The sequence below is a fragment of the Pecten maximus genome, chromosome 5 (assembly GCF_902652985.1).
Source record: "Pecten maximus chromosome 5, xPecMax1.1, whole genome shotgun sequence".
Classification (NCBI taxonomy): domain Eukaryota; kingdom Metazoa; phylum Mollusca; class Bivalvia; order Pectinida; family Pectinidae; genus Pecten; species Pecten maximus.
The window spans coordinates 3,444,118-3,463,948 of record NC_047019.1 but is presented as its reverse complement, the minus strand read 5'-3'; the positions used below and the strand labels follow the sequence as shown (position 1 = coordinate 3,463,948).

General features: G+C 38.0%; 1 protein-coding gene across 3 annotated transcripts in view; it reads right to left on the bottom strand.

Annotated features, from left to right (window-relative positions):
- Positions 1-19,831, bottom strand: part of LOC117326881 — a 24,583-nt gene extending 4,752 nt beyond the window's left edge. The window contains exons 1-3 of one of the 3 annotated variants that reach the window (XM_033883677.1): positions 19,611-19,831; positions 10,975-11,040; positions 1,280-1,435 (exon numbers count right to left, since the gene is read on the bottom strand). In XM_033883677.1, coding sequence (XP_033739568.1) covers positions 1,280-1,435; positions 10,975-11,040; positions 19,611-19,717 — 329 coding nt within the window. In that variant the 5' untranslated portion in view covers positions 19,718-19,831. Of the gene's footprint in view, positions 1-1,009; positions 1,162-1,279; positions 1,436-10,974; positions 11,041-19,610 lie in introns of those variants that run through there. The other 2 variants (XM_033883678.1, XM_033883679.1) reach the window with 2 other exon arrangements.

Genomic DNA, 19,831 nt, shown 5'->3' with positions numbered 1-19,831 from the left:
ATAATGCATGGAGCACATCATTTATACATATGTTGTGTCCGCAAAGGTTGTTGATGACGTCATGAGGCACACAAATATGCTATTTTCAGGTACATGAACCAGGCACCAGGACGTTTTCTGATCTACTGATTTTTGTGTTGCTTATAATAAGTAGGTCAATTCAAATCAACGTAATCTAGCGTTTTAGATACATTACGCCTTCAACGCATAAAATATGGAAAATGATGTTTTACCTGATAATCTTTTGTCTAAGGATTTGAATTGAAATATACAGGAAATTATCTTTTTATCAGATTTTTATTTCCTTGAAGTAAATATTCTTAATTGAAGAGTCAATTGTCAACATACAGTTAACGAACTATTTTTTAACCATGGTCATAATAGTATTTTATAGGAGCCGACCGATTAAGTTGAAATAGCCACAATCAGTCTCACGATAGCTAGCATTTTTCACGCGAAAATTGCGCAAAACTACCTGGCGAAATCTAGCTAGAACTCTACATCAGCCAATCTGGAATTTCTGCGGTCAGTCATAATTTGCGAAGTTACTCAATCTATACGTTGAGTACAAAGACTACGACCGGCATTCCATTCTATGTAATTGGTATTTGGATACTGATCATATGGTTGCAGATTTTTTGTTTGTTTGTTTGTTTGTTTGAATGCTAAGTCTATCGCCCCGTGAACAGCTAGGGTCATTTCGCGGCGAGGTCTCCCTGTAGTAGTTGGTGACTACCTCACTGAACAACATACGGGAGACCCGTCGCATGCCATCCTGAGCAATGAAACAATCACGGCAGCACAGACCAGCCCGTTTCTCAGCTTCCCGAGAAACACAAACCGACACGGGGAGTAAGTCGCACTGACTCAGTATGGTTTGCGATAATAGTCTAAAGTATTAAAACGACTTTCCAGAATTATCTATACATTGGATTGAGGTGGAAGATATGTAACTTTATCAGAATATTTAGTGATATCCTCTTGCACGTTTTGTGGCGGGCGTACGAACCTCAATGACTTCGCCAAAGCGGTATCCGCTTTCTCTTCAGTAGTGTTTGAGTTTGTCACAGCCAAAGTCGTGTAGTCTCCCCTGGCAGGTGTCGCTCTGTGTGTAGGATATACAGCGAGTAAGAATATGGTAACCATAACAACGATCTCCTGGCAACACTACACAGTGCCTCGGTGGTGTATAGTGCGAGATGCTGAAGGTCGAGTGCGGGGTGGGTGCTTCAGTGAGTGAAAAAATGACCTTGGCCTTTGCTCGTGCAATTGTACTTACCTTTGGCGCGCAAATTGTGGTACAACTCCTGGTATTGGCCGAAAGCATGGGTAGGTTACAACTTGCTGTCCAATCACAGTTCTTCGCACAAGCGACGTACATACCCCTCGGAGACGGGATTGTGTGAACGAAAAGGAGGGTTCGGTCGGGAAAGACCTGCAATTTGAAAAAAAGAAAAGAATAAAGATTAGCTGTCATTTGTCTAGAGAGTAAATTTTAACGTTCACGAGATCATAATGACCTCATCAGGATGGCGACCGTACACCGGTCAAGATGTACACAGCATTGACATTTACAGTCAATATGAATGACGTCATATATTGCGCGATAGCTGGTAGACTTTCCTGCTAGACATGATGGAAACCAAAGCACGGAGGTAAAGAAATTGAGAAGCAATAAATAATAATTTGGGAAAAAAACAACAACAAAAAACAAGACGAAAATTAAAAAAACCAAAAACAAATAATTATAATACTGATAATTTCTGAGAACAAACAATTCCGGAACCGCAATTTCAAAACTACGTCCGTTCACTACTATCAGAGTGAAATCTGATTCTATTCATATCGGTTTAATATAGTTTCAACATTTATGACAAAACTGTTTGCCCCAGGAGAACTATAACTGGTTAAACTACGGCCCAAATTAATCTGTAATATTTAAAGGCAGGTCATGCTACAGTTGTAGCTTCTTCTTTTGAACTTTTAGAAATATTAGCTCATCACTTATTCATCGCCAGTGTTAGACAGCTGGTCCGCGTGATGTCTTCCATGTTTGACACGGACATCCACTTTGTGGTTGTCGTAACACTCATGTTTTACTGTGCGCACCGGAAGTACATTATTTGATTGACCAAAACAACTCGTGATTGACATATATGTACTTAACTTTCCTTATACAAGCACATCACTTCTAAATTATGTATAATTATTCCCAAACTAATAACTTCTTTTTTTATTTTATTTTTTTATTTTCGTGTAGTTTCCGTGTCATTCCGAGTCCAGGTTGAGTTGGTGGTCTGCTTTCCAAATGGGATTGATCAGCCTAGTCGCCATCTCCTTTACAGTCCAAAGAATTGGCAACAAAATTATTCTTACCGAGTGCATATGACTGTTTATGATTAAACCTAACCAATGGGGTGATATGTTATTATGACATTATGTGGTGACAGTATCTTGTGACATTATGTAGTGACATTATGTGGTGATATTATGTCGTGACATTATACGCGGTGACATTATGTGGTGGCATTATGTTGTGACATTTTGTGGTGACATTATGTAGTGACATTATGTAGTGACATTATGTGGTAACATTATGTGGTGACATTATACGCGGTGACATTATACGCGGTGACATTATGTGGTGAGATTATGTAGTGACATTATGTGGTGACATTATGAAGTGACAATGTTGTGAAATATTGTGCTTGGTGCACATTAAGACACCCTTGAGGCAGGTGAAGTTTTAAGCGATGTCGTCCTACTTTATGTTACCAAGTCTGGAAGAAAAAGCAGGTCTCTTTCGACCTTTCCCGTTGAAAAATGGGAGTTCCGGTAGCTCCTGAAGCAATGTGTTAAAATCGCGCTCTATTATACATATTGCGAACGGTGTCATATTTATGACGTCATAAGATAAATACAAAGTTTCCGTTGCGATGTTGGAAAGAAAGGACAGGTCAGGACCCCTCCATCCCCCAAAACACAAAATTCAATCCCCCCATCCCCTCTTTGACCACAAATGATCAGTATAGAAAGAATGAAATCGCTAACGAACTCGATAAAAATGGAATAACCTGGAAACCAAAGATATTGAAATGGATGGAACCACTTATTTATATCGAATTTTTTGTTCACACGTTTTTCTGGCTGGTGTCGTTAGCTTAATTTTAAGTTCGTGTGTCGTGGATGTAGCTACATAAACAACAAACCACGTGACTTTACAGTTAACCAATGATATTAAATCCTGACCGAGACATGGAAGTGGTATTTCCCATCTATATTCGGATAGCCTCGGGTACTTCCCTATCATCAATGAACACAGACTTCTAGGCTGTTTTGGTCTAACTGCGGTTTGTGTGTGTATTTGTTAATGGGTCCCTGACCGACTTGATATACTAGCGAGTCGCCACATTTCACAAGATATACAGTACACACTTGTAGAAGTTTGGTGGTCCTCAATCAGACGCTATAAAATACATAAGCCCGGTCTCAGATCCCGCTCCTCGTTTCTCATATATATCTGCCTTAAATTCGCATCTATTGCTTGGAACACCCTTTCCTAAATGTCTATACAACAACAACAACAACAACAACAACAACAACAACAACAACAACAACACGACAACAACAATAACTGCAGTAACAACAACAACAACAACAACAATAACTGCAGTAACAACAACAACAACAACAACACGATAACAACAACAATAACTGCAGCAACAACAACAACAACAACAACAATAACTGCAGCAACAACAACAACAACAACAACTGCAGCAACTACAACAACTACAACAACAACAACAACAGCAACACGACAACTCTTTATATACCAGTAAATGCTAATCTGGCTTCACAATGACAAGGATACCATATCAACTTCGAAGTTCAATGGGCCTCTTGCTTTCAAAGAATTGTGCAAAAGACAATTAGATATTACCAACTTCTGGTACAAATTAAGAGTAAGATTTAGCAAAGCCGAATACTGAATCATACAGCTGTTTGGTCCTTCTAGGAATCATCAGTGATGGTGAGGGCATACAGTGTTGCTACAGAGGTAACTCAAAATAAATTAGTAAGTTGGATTGGACAATCTTTCTAATTGAGTCTATGCGATTCGTGGTTTTAGTATGCCAGGGAACGATTTTGGCTTTCCATTACATTACATGGAATGGAGAGAGCAATGTAATAGAGAGACAATTTTGCTTGCTTATAATCTAACACAGATTTTTCACTACTTTCTAAATTGTTTCATGGATATCGTTTACCACAGTTCTGATGTGCCGTGGTTGCAGTGTTTAAGACACTGATTCAATGCTTGAAGAATCTATCAGTTATAAAATGGATAATATCTCGTAGTTGGGAGCATAAATCATATATGTCTTTGAAGCTGGGGACCCGATGAACTGATTTCCATATCCTGCTGTCTCCGAAGTGCATGTTTTATTTGGTGCCACATCAGCTGTGGAAACCATGCTCAAATAATCTTAGCTTCATCTCTGAAATCGCAGGGTGTTGCGTTCATTTTCGATTCCTGCAGACGAGGTTACAATTGAGACCGGTGCCCTTGGTTATTGGCGATATCTTAGCTATGCATGCCTTTGTTTGTGTGTTTGTTTGCTTGCTTGCTTGGTTTATATCGCCCCGTGAAAAAATCAGGGTCATTTTGAGGCGGAATTTCCTAGTAGTAGCTGGTGACTACCTCACTGAAACACATTTAGGGGAGCCCCGTCCCAAACAACTCAGAGCAATAAAGGTAGTGTTCTTGCCCAAGGACATAACCACGACGGCTTACCGCCCCGTAAAAAAAACAGAGTCATTTTGAGAAGGAATTTCATAGTAGTAGTTGGTGACTACCTCACTGACACACTAAGGGGAGCCCCGTCCCAAACAATTCAGGGCAATATGGGTAAAGTGTCTTGCCAAAGGACATAACCACGACAGCACAGACTGGCCCATCTCTCAGCTTCCTGAGAAACACATGCCGACACGGCCTTTGTTGTATGGTTACAGATGCCGACCTCTTTGATTTTGTCAAGAATGCATATTTGACAGAACAGAGGACGCAACGTTTCCGGGTCGAAAACAGACAGGGAAACCAAGATTGCACGCCCTGTGATTAGTGCCGAGTAATGATGCTGTCAGTTCAGTTCATGAGGGTAATGATCCCCATACATCACGTGACATGCTGCCAGGTTAATAAGATTGCTTCCTGAATATTAATGAGCTCATATCTCAGGAAAACAGTGGATTTTATACAATGACATTTAAAACGTCTGCTCAACAACGACTTGGATACTACTTCTGTTGTTATTCCACCTTGTGTAAATTTTAAGACATGTTTATACATCTCAGGTATTACACAAAGTTCAGAGATTGTCTGGTAAGACTAAATTAAAGTTCTTTATCACTCGACCTGCCATCTAAACAAGTAATTAAATACATCATGCATTTTGCTTTAATATATAGCATTGTCTGTACATTTTACTGGCTCTTCATTTACAGGAACTCCGGACTTTCGAAAGGTTACTTCCCATTATGCCGTTACCCATTTATACAGCTGTTTTTGTTTTGTTTTGTTTTTTGGGGGTTTTTTTGTTGTTTTTTTTTTTTTTTTTTTTTTGTTTGTTTTTATCCATATTCTTTAATAATAACTCTCTACTTTAACTGCAGTTCGAACCATCTTTGAAGTATCCATCATTCTGCCAATCCTTATCGACCCTACGACCTGGTGTTACATAGTTTGAACACTGGGGCAGGTTTGACCCCCTACTAAGCGTCAGAAGCTAGCTTTAACTGGACTTTAAAAGTTATTGTTCTCCATGACAGACGTCATTAATATTTGTGTCAACTGTCTTTATGTTAAACATTAAATTCCAAATAAAACTTTAATTGGTGTAATTTATAAATGTTTCTGTGATGTTTACGTCTCGTTGTCATTTGATTATGAAATTTGCTACATTAATGCATAAATGTCCAATTAATGTTTTCGTTTTTACCTAAGAATCATCTGTTTGTTTCAAGCGCTTCATTATAATTAATTTTTGAACGTCATAATAATTCATAAGCGCAAGCTCATCATACATAACAAAATATGAATCAATTTGTGGTTGTTTTAACAGCCTATATAAGTAGGTGAATGATAATACCGAGACTGAAGATTGTCAAGAACGTGTCGTATCACAGTATACATAATTTCACTTTATGCATGTTAACTACGTGCTACGTAAACACTTTGGCGTATTTATGCGCCTTAAAAGACATTAAAAATACATTTCACAGATTGTTTTACGTCCCTAATGATAAACCCTTAACTTAAACTACTTTTTATTACATACCTGGCATATCTTTCCCTTCATATCGGCATTAGAGTTGTACCTGCAGTCGCCATATCATGATAGCAAGAGGCGACTAAATTTGAGTTCCTAGCCTGATATTGAGTATAGCTTTTAATACACAGTTCATCGTCTTACTTAATGCTGAATCATATCAGGTCTTTATAGTAAGCTCTTGCCACTTTCAGGTTTAAAGGCTTTAGGTTCTGTCCCACATAACAGACCGGAAGTGATGTCATGCCACTGTGCTTATGACGTGATATTTCAGTGAAATGACCCTTTCGCCCTTAAGTTAATCCTATCCAATTGAATAGTCAATGACTTCAACTTTGGGTAGACCGGTATCCTCCTCAGATACCCCCTCCACTCCACTAAAGAGATTTGTTAGCAAAGCACAGCCCTGGCGGAAAAGCAGAGAACTAGAGGAATTTGTGTTGATAGGACGCTAAACAGTCCAATCCAATCCGACCTGTTGCATCCCCATGTGTGGTAAAACGGAAATGACATCTAGAATATTTCATTTATGTTTATAAAGTTGACAAGCAGCTCAAATGTAAATGCATGTCAACATAAGGAGGAAACGCCACAGCATTGCTGTATAATTGACGTATACGTACATATAACTATGAGAGGAAATTCAAATCTTTACCTTCGGATCAACAACACATAGTGCATATGATACAGTGTGATAATAATTATATATATATAACATAGTAACACAAATGACGAAGGAAGACAATTATATGACTCGTGCCCTGACCGGGCTTCGAACTCACGATCTACGGGACCCAATCGCCTTGCCAGAAATGCCCGCAGCTTATACCACTAAGCCACATCCACGTTCCTAAAAAGAACGTTGTATATATATTTTTAAAAGTTAAACTCAACAAGGTTGTTGCGTTTTTGCTAGCGTTTCCAGGTTTGGTTCGGTTTGGTTTGGTTTATTTTGTTTAACGTCCTATTAACAGCTAATGTCATTTAAGGACGGCCTCTCGTGCGTGCGACATGCATGCGTTTGGTGAGTGCGTATGTGTGTTTTGGGAGGCTGCTATGTTTGTGTGAAGTCTCCTTATGGTAGGCCGGAACTTTTGCCGATGTATAGTGCTACCTCACTGAAGCATACTGCCGCAGCACACCCCACCCGGTCACATTATACTGACAACGGGTGAACCAGTCGTCCCACTCCTATAATATGCTGAGCGCTAAGCAGGAGTAGCAACTACCATTTTTAAAGACTCTGGTATGTCTCGGCCAGGGGACAGAACCCAAAGCCTTCCTCACAGGGGCGAACGCTCAACTAAAGGCCAAAAGTGAGGCATTGTCAAGGGAGACATTAGGAAGAAGAAAATTTGTATGAAAGAAGAGAAAAGATAAGATCCCAAATTCAGTCGCCACTTACGATCATGCAATGGGGGCAGCAGGTACAATTTTTACGCCCTATACCAGCAGGGCCTCTAGCGTTTCCAGGCCTGGCGGCCATCTTCTGCTAAACAAGGTCTTAATGTTTGGTTTGGTTTATTTTGTTTAACGTCCTATTAACAGCCAGGGTCATTTAAAGACGTGCCTGGTTTTAGTGGTAGAGGAAAGCCGGAGTACCACCGACCTACGGTCAGTACCAGGCAACTGTCCCACGTAGGTTTCGAACTCGCAACCCAGAGGTGGAGGGCTAGTGATAAAGTGTCGGGACACCTTAACCACTCGGCCATCGCGGCCCCGATTCTTAATGTTAAACGTGTGTCAAATCACGCGGTGTTGTAATGAATGCTTAAACAAAGCAAACAAAGTCAATGCGTTGAACCAGACTTAATTAATATATAGCAGATATGTTGCATAATCGGTAGTAATGTTACTAAGATTGTAAGATATGAATAATTTTAAGGGCAAATATTTATAAGTGTCCAAGAATTGATTAATACTAAACATGTACATGAATGTAAATATGCATTTGAAAATTTACTCAGCCTACAATTGTCGTAAAAAGTACCCCCCCCCCCCCCCCCCCCCCAAAAAAAAAAATGGGTCTAATGTATGGATATTTGGGAGCATTTTTGAATACCAAGGACATATTTGTTTGTATTATTTAAATTAAGTTTGTGTTGTTATTACTATGTTAATTGATTAGACTATAAAGAGACTCAGGGATCGTAAGTTTGGCCCTTATTTCGTCATGTACTGCAAAATGTGAAGCCATGTTCATGTTAGGGGTCAAGGTCACACGATATTTTATCTATAGAGGAGGTCAAGGTCACATCAAATAATCTGTGTGTAGAAAGGGTCATTGTCGCAACAAATACTATTTCTATATATAGTAAGGGCCTATGGGGTCAAGGTCATTATACAAACTAAAAGTAGGGGTCATTGTCACAATACATAATATTTCTATTGCATGGGTCAAGGTCACAATGCAAACTATTTATACAGTATTGCTTTCTTTAAAGGGCACTGTGGGCTGATAATGTCGGTAGTAAACGATACAATTCGTTGTCTTGAAGCGCATGCGCACCTCTAACAATCGTGTCTTATTTTCATTTTCTTCTTTTATTTAATACATAATTGTATTTCTTATGTTTTCGCTTGGTAATTTGTAATTCATTTCAGCCAGAGCTTCTTAATGACCATCTTTAAGATACATCTCCTTAACTGGAACCTGTAGTAATTAATTAAAGAGGAAGATTCACTTTTTGTAGACGTAAAATCTCGTGATAAATGTTTTCATGACATTTCAAATGTCTTGCATAACTGTGCTATTGCTGTTTCCGCTATACACGGTAATTTGTTTCAACTTCAAGGACAACAGGAGTGGCTCTAGGGAAGGAAACTTAATCATATTAAAAAATAAATATTTTAAGTTTTTATATATAACACGTTTTACATGAGAGTGAATTATAGTTATCTTCACCTTCTTGACGTTTCCATTCTAAATTTAATTAGAATATATGCATGCTGTGTGTAGAAATATTGAACGAGAGAGTCAACAAAATGTCGCTTTAAATGTGATTACTCAGCCGCGCGTACTTGTAATGGGAAGCGTTTTCTAATAAACTTGCCTTATAAAACATCATTGACCTATATGACCTGAATAATTAATCGTGTCGTCACGTGATGCCTCGTTTTCAGTCCACGGCACAGGGGCTTTGCACACGTTCCTAGCCAACGGTCCATATATGTATACAAACACTACTATGGACCACAGGGAATTTGTGTCAAATTCCTGTGATATTTTCTGTCAATTTTACTTGAATGAAGATACATTATCATAGCCAAGCTTTCAACCAGGGACAGAGCCCAAACAGTCGCGTATACAACGCCATTGCTTACATTTGAAGCACGTGACATATCTCTTTACAGAGAGTTGAACGTGTAAAACGTATTAATTTTACATCGAAGGACACCGGTCTATCATATGTTTACTTCCCGTGATACCTGTGTCTATGTTTACAGCTGTTCACACTGATGTAAGCGACAGAACTCTTTTGGATATATAAGGTACCTTAAAGACAAATATATCCCCGGTATTTTATACAAGGATGCCTTTGTCCTTGGTCGGAAATGAACCGGTTTACGAACTCAGCTGGTCGAGCTTGACCGCCCCATCAATCAGTGAAACAATGAATGTCTAAATGATTGCATTATAATTCACAATAAACCTGTTTGAACCCAAGGAGTTCGTTTCAAGCCTCATTGCTTTCCTGACTATACGTCATCTGTCCCAGACCAAAACCACAAAGTCAAACGTCGGGCACAAGAAAAGGCAGTTTTTCATAAACTAAATAGATTGATCATTTTGTGTTTGTTGTTGATGTTTTGGGAGGCTCACGTCTGAATAAAAACGAAATCACTGACGAGAAAAGATGTTTATGACAAAAAAAGCCCTTGACGATTATTATCTGTAAGTTGTCTATCATGATTTGTTGATTTCTCTGACATTGCAATGTGTGATAGATATATATAATTAGCTATCATGGTTTGTCAAACGTTGCTAAATTATATACTGGTGTTATTCTCAAGTTTGGCGCACTCAAATTTTCGCGCATTTCCAAATGATATCAAATTAGCGCGATGAAGAATTAGTGCATTGTCATATTTTCTGTAGGAATAGCACATATATCATGTTATTAGCACAATCATAACTTAGCACAATGCTTCAAGGTCATAAAGTGCTAAAATAAAATTACCGCTAAAATATACATGTTTACAGTATCTATATGGTATACTTTGTCTTTCATATTCTATGTATGTTTCGATATTTATGTTGGAGATTTTAGAATGTATGTTGTATCTTTCAATATTCTTATTAATTTTCTTTTTTGAAACATGGAATGTTTAACAGGAAAATGAAACGTAACGTAAACGCCAATATTAAATAAATAGGAAATGTTTGCATGCACAACGATGTACAGTTATTGACCCGCGTCGAGGTTGATACAATGATTTATTAACCTGTGGAAGATTACTTTTCCACGTATCCCGAGGTTGATTTAACAAACCGAGAAACCAAAGAAACCAAAAACTGAGTCTAAACCAATCCGATTGCATGCTTTACAAACATTACAATAAAACCTAATTTGATTTTGACATAATGATGTAATTTTGTGGATTATAACATTATTGTAAAATGATTTAAGTGATTACGTACCCGTATGAGAGCGGTGCAGGAGTACGCACTTTGTTTTCATCATCTCTGGTGTTGGAAGTACTGTGGCTGAAAATAACGAAAAACGACTCGTGTTTAATTTGGTATATAATGTAAAATGATACGATAAAAACAAATATAAGATTATCATAAATACAAAAACAATGTTTTAATTATAAAGGTAAAACTCATAATTACATATGATCAAATAAACGTTGATTGATGTTTTCTGGGACAATATGTGTAATACCAAATCAGGCTTTAGTGTACACAATGATGCTTTGTATGATACAAGCTATGGTTGTCACCTGCACACCGATCATAATTCATGGTCATATAGGTTGGCTGTTTATTCATACGAGACAGATCTATCGATCATTTAACAATTCAAATGATAACACTCAATAGCATGACTATATTTCAATATATTTAAAGTGTGCAAATATCAAATTTGACGCGTAGGAATACAAGCCGGACCGATGCACACATGCGCATTCAGTGTGTGAATGCGCAATGACTATTTTCGTTTCTGTTTTGAATTTTTTCAATACATATAAATGGAATATGGAAGAATAAGCTTAAATATAACGATGAAGAAATAATATATTTATATATCTTACAGGAATCGAATAAAGAAAACGGTGTTACTGTACGTGGAATTATGTTTTGTTTATTCCTGAATTTGACATCCTTTCCCGCCAAATTTGAATAACCTTTTAGCAATTCCATTAATTATGCGGCTGTTACGTCTATTTGTATAACGCCTAAAATAGAATGCCGATTTATATTTTTAAATTACATTAAATAAAAACACAGATTAAAATGTAAATATCAGGAATTATTCTTGTTTTTTACCATTTACTTGTGTGTAAACTTCACGTGCGTCATTAAAAGTATCTATAAAAAAAAAATGCAAAACGGAAAAATGCAGTTAACACCAGTGAACGATAAAAAAGAATCAGAATTATTCCTTAAATGATTGAGATACGATCAGAGAGTTGGAAATCCTTATTTACCAAGCTTTGTATGACATGGAAGCGGATTTCCGGTTTTATTTTGCAAGTTAGTTCGGCTCATATATATATATAATATTAAGAAAAAATTAAGTATAACTCATTTGATTCAAGGAACTCCGATATCATTGCATATCTATGACTTTATGTTAATATGATTATGGATATGATCTGGGAGTTGGAATTTCGTATGATCCAGACCTGAGGCACAATTTTAATTTCACCGCATTGTGTTTGACGAGACCTGTCACTTATCACGTGGGACATCGTACATCATTGTCAAAACACTGCTCATCATTACCTCATTATGCTAAACGTCAGCATTGCTAATATGTCTTAAACTCATTTTGTTTCCCAGTAATCATGTTTTGTAAATCTTTAGAATAATAAACATCAAACTGAAATTTTAAATAAAATCCCCCAAAGTCATTTATGTCATTGATCTCCAAGCTCACCTTTTTCTGGCAGTAATTAGTTATATCATAATAATTCCACTTATCATAGAAACATTCTTTGAAATCAATTGGAACAATTTCATGCGACCCGTCACGTGAAGCGTCCTTCTGACCTTCACCTTTCTCCGAAATAACTATTAATATAATAAGTTCAAAACACATTTTCTAAGACAGGATAAAATTCAAATGACAACAGAAATTTTACATTGTAAGTTTTCAAATACTGATTTGGTGTTGAATTGAAATGAATAACGCGCCCAAATATTTAATCAATTTCTTACCAGATATTTTGAAGTCATGTTAAGACCATGACCCGTGATCTATGATTCGTCCGTTTTTGTTAGTTTTTCCTTTATTTAAGTCTAACCGTTGACACTGTCTCTGTCACTACCCCCTTCCAATTCTGATTTACATAAGTTGAACTTTTATTAAATGACAATGGCGTGGCATAAATCAAATATGCTCAATTAAATGTCATCTTAAAGTGCAACACATCCCGAATAACACAAACCCGACACATCATCATGACGTCACCGACCCGCTTCCGTTTTGTGTAAATAACTAATATCATTCTTGGATAGGAAACACGGATCCGTAATTTCCCTCATATCTAAATGTGGAGTAAAACCAACCACAAAGTTAGACTGATAGACCGGTAGACCAAAGTTAACTTCAACAGTTCAAAAACACAGGAGGGGAGGGGGGCAAAGAGAGAGAAAAGCCTTCTAGAATTTGGAGGTCCCGGGTTCAAGCCCTTGTACAACATTGCCCTCCCAATTTACAATAGTGGTTAATTTTGACCAAGCCTTGTTTCAAGTTATGTGTGCTGCGAACCTTTCATATCACTAGCCTCGCTTTGGTTAAAACGTTTTATAAAAAAAGGAGGGAGAAATGGCATGGTACAATTTCCGGTCTAGAATCGGAGGTGATGGGTTCGAGTCATGGTCCGGTCGATGTCTGTCCCGTCCCAAAGTGCAGATATCAAGATTGAAGTGCGGCATTGTCTTCGTGGCCATAATTTATACAATGTATCTTGGCATTCTTTGGTTTGTTTTTGTTTAACGTCCTATTAACAGCCAGGGTCATTTAAGGACGTGCCAGGTTTTGGAGGTGGAGGAAAGCCGGAGTACCCGGAGAAAAACCACCGGCCTACGGTCAGTACCTGGCAGCTGCCCCACGTAGGTTTCGAACTCGAAACCCAGAGGTGGAGGCCTAGTGTTAAAGTGTCGGGTCACCTTATAACCACTTGGCCACCCCCACCCCCCTTGGCATTCAAAAAAAATTGATATCTGTCGCCTTAAACGGAAACACATTTTTAACAAAAAACAAAACCAAAAACAAAATGCCTGGCTCCTTATAATGCAACTTCTTAACTCAAGAAATCACCAAACATTTCCGGAAATAAACCCTTTGAATTAAACTTTGATAGTACATAATGTAGATGTCATTTTCAAAGTTAGAGCTCTGTGACATCTTCACATGAACACCAATATGTTATTAATCGCGTGACCAACGTCCAGTCGCAACAACAGGTGTTTGTCATTGGTTCTGACGTCACGCCGTTCATATCCGGTAAAAGAGGACAAGGCTCATTTATCAAACCCTTGTTGACAACTGACCAATGTCCAGTAATGTCTGTCAGTCAGGCCCGTCATTAGGCTTCGCACTTAACGTACGTATATGATAAAATACTGGACATACAATTGTACCACTAAGTGCTATACCGTGTCTCCCATAATGGAGACATACACACAAAAATATCGTGTACTTATACTCTCATATATACATGTACTTACAACAGTTTATAAATAAAGCATATGCAGTTAATATGTACATATCTTAATACCAATTACGGTCAAATTTGTGGTCGTGATATGCCTGCTATTTCGTGAATGTTTCCTTGGCAATAAACATATGTTAAAACAAGGTATACACAATTAATGGCAAATACAACGATTATAAAAAATATATATCTCTGCCTTTGTCACGCTTCTTGATCAATTCCCGAACCAGCCCACAAACTGGCGAATTAACGACCAATACAGCTATTATAAAAAATATACTCTTGTTTCCGTCACGCACGGACAGACCGAAAGGCCGTAACAGTGGATATTAAACTCGTTAATAACTAATGAGAAAAAAAACTGTCACGCTCCTTCGCTTTTCTCCAAACAGCCCACAGACTGCAAATTACAAACACTTTAAATTGTGATCGTCATGCGTCCAGGGAAGGACAATACTAAATACAGGATATTATTCATTTTTTTATCCGTACTGTTTTTCCTGACTTCACCCCTCTCCTTTCGAAAAGACAAAGTGGGTATCGGCGCAAAAATTTGTATAAAACCTTGCATTACGCGGAATTTCGGGAGCATACTCAAATTCCCTTGATCATTTCATAATTGAATGATGAACGCGTAACTATTTCGTTTATTAACAGAGAACAACGTACATGTAATTTTCCTATAGGGGCCGCAGTAGTCTGAAAAATTGTTACAGAGCTGTGTAACAAATTATCAAGTACCTGTGATAGGGGCTAGACAAAATCTCATCTTGTACATCTCAATCTTTAGGTATTCTTATGTCGCATTCATTAAAGGGGGGGGGGGGGGGGGGGTTAATTTTGTTTTTGAAAGACTTGAAAAGTCCACAAGAACTAATATATAGAAACTTGAAACATAATATTTCAGAGCATAAGATGATGACAAAACCCCAGTACTTATAATTAAGTTTTATCTTAAATTAAACGTCATAGTTGATGATGAATTAGACTCGCTTGTCCAATTCATCAAGCTTCTAAGTGGCAGACTATGTAAGTACCTTTGGATCAGAATTTGTGTACATGTACCGTATATGATTCTCCACACAGTAAAAGTTTATGGGAATCAAATCAACGCCATTGTCATTGTCAAGTCTTGTAGTAGAGGCAACAGATCAAGCTTTCTCTCTCTATTGTCCGTTAAGAACGTGTATTCTAGATATAATAAAACATGCCCGATTCTGTATGGGTCCCCATTTTAGTCGCATCCGTTGAAGGCCCTTGGTCCTTCCAATGCTTCCCAAACAAAAGATAATTGAGAAGTCACCCCTGAATGGTCATATGGGGACCCCATAAATAGTAATGAACCGCATACAAAGACATATTATGATTATATATTATATCTATATATATATATAAATATGGGTTTAGTACACGAGGGTCCGTATACTTTAAGGTTGTCGACCTTTAAAGGAAATATAGTGACAATCACAGCCCGATTTCACAAAGGTCCATAACTCGATCCAACACAGGAAATAAAACATGGTTGTCAAGGTGACGTGATTCACCTGGCACAGTGATGGTCCTGTCACTTATATCCATCATAAATCCCGACCGTAGGGCAATAATGAGCCCGGGGGTCCGACCAGGACAATACATTATATCTATAGAAAACAATCACGTACATAAATTACGATAATATTATGATAACAATACAACGTTTTATGTCATTTTGTGGCTAAAACCAGTGAAAACGGATCATATTATGACTAAGTACCCATATCCGTACATAACACCTGCGGAAAGGTTTGACGTTCTGCTAAATACATGTAGATATGGGTGATAAAAAGCGAATTTAATTGTTTTACATATCTGCACACAAAGGTCGTTAAATAATCTGTGGTTAAAATGACGTCAATAAACCGTCTAATGGATTTATAATCACAGGGACCCGGGCCTATTCATAAAAAATTACAGGAAAGATATTTTTCTTAATAAGATAAAAAAAAAAAAAGGTTTGTTCCATACAAATTTTGATTTAGAATGAAAAGGGCCAGACATAAGTTAAACTGCGTCATAAAGCTGGGTCGTCCGTCTGCAGGGCTACGTGATACCAAAGGGCCTATGGGGGTGGGTGAGGTGTAGGGGATGTGTGGTGGTGGTGGTGGTGGGGGGGGGGGGGGGGGGGGGGGGGGTAAGTTATGGTATATGCTAATTTTACATTGGAGGCGACGGAGGAAACTCTAGAAACTCTGGAAAGAAAGGTCAAAATCTTATGATAGATGCAATTTTAGATATTTTATTTCAAAAGAATGTCAAGAATATATGTAGTTTTCCTGAAAACTTTCACGAAGTTTGTTGAAGTGTAGATTAATTTGGACTTATCTTGTGTGTGAGATATATATATAGGCGATTTACGGTTTAGAAATCCGCGGACTGGTGTACGACGGACAAATAGAATGGTGCTGGAATCAAAACTCGCTCTTAATTGCGCCATTGCCAATTTCATTGACGTAATTGTGCTTTATCCAGAATGGCGTTGTATGTGATGATCACAGCATGGGGGTGGGGGTGGGGGGTGGGGGTGGGGGGTATATTTTATTCATGTGTAAGTGATATTATTGACAAGTTCTGTATGGGTAGGAGATAGTTTATATTTTATTCATGTGTAAGTGATATCATTGACAAGTTCTTATGGGTAGGAGATAGTTTCTAAGAAACTTGGTTGCGGTACATATCGGTGGTACATTGGAACAATAGACTGATTTAATTATTGGTACACTGTACTTGGGGAGGAGGTGTAAGAGAAGGGTAGATATATAGATATACGTGTTTATCATGCCACTGCATTGTCGGAATACACCCACCATATATATTTTTGCTGTATACATACGGCAGTGACGGAAAACAGCTGTATTTTGGAATCTTAGCACGTGCGTCAATTCGACTGACCTAATTCAAAGTGAAACAACGTTTAAAAGGCGAACATATTTCTGTCATTTTTGACACCGTTTCACTTCAAAATGATTGTTTTGATGATTTCTTTTCATAACTGTTGCAGGATAAATAGAATACATTGTCAGTGTCTTAAAATATAGGCTGTATTTTTGGCTCTGGACAGAAAGACAAGTGTCTCGCCAAGGCTCGCCACTTTTGTCTTCTGTCCCGAGCCTTATATTTTAAGACACTGACCATGTATTCTCTATGTACAAGCAGGCATGCATATACTAGTACCCTGGGGATATGGGGATCTGGGAAAGGAATATGGCACGTAGGATATGGATATTTGGGGTTCTAGATGTCCGGAGTACATGATTAGTTGATGCACGAAGGATGTAGATATATTGGGTGGGGCCGGAGTAATGTGAAGTTTGTGATGGAGCGGGGTTGAGGTGTGGGTTGTGTTTACAATGGGATGTCGTAACTAGGATATGAAAAGATTTACTGGAACCAGTCATGCTTCTAATAATTGATAACGACGCCGCTTTGTGATTTATACGTATGCTAATTAGCAATTACATCTACAGCATTCGATCACGACTTGTGCTAATATAGAGAGCGCCCCATCGTGTCGTTATAATATATAAACGTCAATCAATGTTTTCAACCATACCACGTGTTCTTTCGAAATAAAGAGGAAACAGGTGGTTGTTGCCTCTTATCGACTTGATAGGTAATAAAGTTTCAGTTCATTTTAATCAATCAAATCTAAGAAAAGACATCCTTCTTTTATATTAACTGACAAAGGATGTTAGAATTATTTTAAACGTTTTTTGGGACTTAGTCAGAAATAAGGATCGTGTTTCCCTTATAACGTATACCAATTTAACTGTAACACTTTTTCTCGTCCTGACAGGTAGGTATATATTCATTTAAATATCAAAGACCGAGTCTATGAACACCTGATTTGCCCCCCCCCCCCCCCCCCCCCCCCCCCCCCCCCATCCATGTTCCATGTTATAGAACGATGTTGAGTAATATCCAGCCTAGGTTGCCGTATACTCCCTGCTTCTACCACGTTTAGTTTTTACTTCCAGAGTTACTCCCCTTTGTATCACTCTTTCAGTATGGTATAGTGTTTGTCGTGACAGTTTATGGAGGGTCTGGGATGTGACGTCAGGAAAGGAAAAATGAACGTCGATGTCACTGATTTATGAAGGGACCGTAGATCACTTTTGTATAATTTTTCTTCAGCGTCCCAAATTCAAGGCCCAGACGAAAATATATGACATATATGACTCTGAATGGCCCACATTAGGAGCCTCGTGTATTGGACGAAATGAGGTCAGTAATGAAAAGCTTAATATTTTCAAATCCCTGTACCAGTTGATATTTCCGAACATTGTTGAAAACATACAATACATGCTGCCTCTGCGCCCTGATATAAAGCATTAGGCGACGATACATATTTATCAGACGTTGTGGCAAATTTAGAATCGAACCCCGGTCGCCTAGGTGAAAGGCAAGTGTGTAACCACTGTGTTACCCGACCATCCGAGATTGTGCGCGTTGAATGGATAGGGGGTTCAAATCAATGAAAGTTCTGTGAATTGGGTCCCTTCTGAGAAATCCTGGACCGCCATAGAAACATTTACTTTTCTTATCATGCCAAATATGATCTAGAACCGGAAATGTATGTCGTTTAATTGCAAAACAATATTAATTAAAGGAATCTATCAGTTAGTGCCTTATGGCTGTATATGCGTAGAAGAGACGGGACATGAGCAAGTCTAGAAGAACTTACAGAATTATAAAGTCTTATTGAGATGTGAAGTTGTTATCCTGGCCATTTATGTGTGTGTGTGGATGTTTTGTTGCCCTTGTATATTGTATGGATGAAAAACTGAAAATAAAAGATGAATCAAATGTATATAGAAAAAAAAAAAGGAGAAAAGAAAAAGAAAGAAAGAAGAATACTCAAAGCTTATAAAAATACTTAAAGAGCCAAGCCCCTGTGTTTAATTTTACAGACAATATATAGTCACTATATTCAACATTTCTAATAATGATTTTTCTCACTATTTTTTCCCTCCCATGAATTATTTTATTTTTCAACAAACAGCAATCTACGCGTGAATACAAAGGAAGTGTTTTGTGTCACCAGACTGAGAGAACGCTGATGATGTCACATGACGTCTTGGTTGAGTAAATTAAGACACTTTACAGCCTTTGTCAGGTGTTCAGTCATGCGTACCACATATTACATCTATCAAATATTAGCAAAAGGATATTACGAATATTACAACAGCATGTATTATTTATAATAAAAATTATATGCGAGAATTCTTAGCCAAATATCAATCTGAAAAAAAATATAGTACATCCGGAAAAGTCACACATATGGTCCAAGGCGAAAAAACATCAAAGTATTGTATTAATAGGTATAAAAGGGAGAGAAAAGCAGCGCCTTACCTGTTTGGGGGATGATGATGATGGTGATGATGAGAGTGGGTGTGATCTGGCCCGTGGGCCTTAGATCCAAGCACCACAAACAAAAGGGCGACCAGAACGCGCGCCATATCGTACTAAAATCCCATGTATAAATATAAGTTTGCCTTGTAGTCCGGTCCCGTTTTGTGTACGGGCGAAGAGAGCTCTTGTCTTTAGGTCTGTCAAAATACTAGATGTCTGTT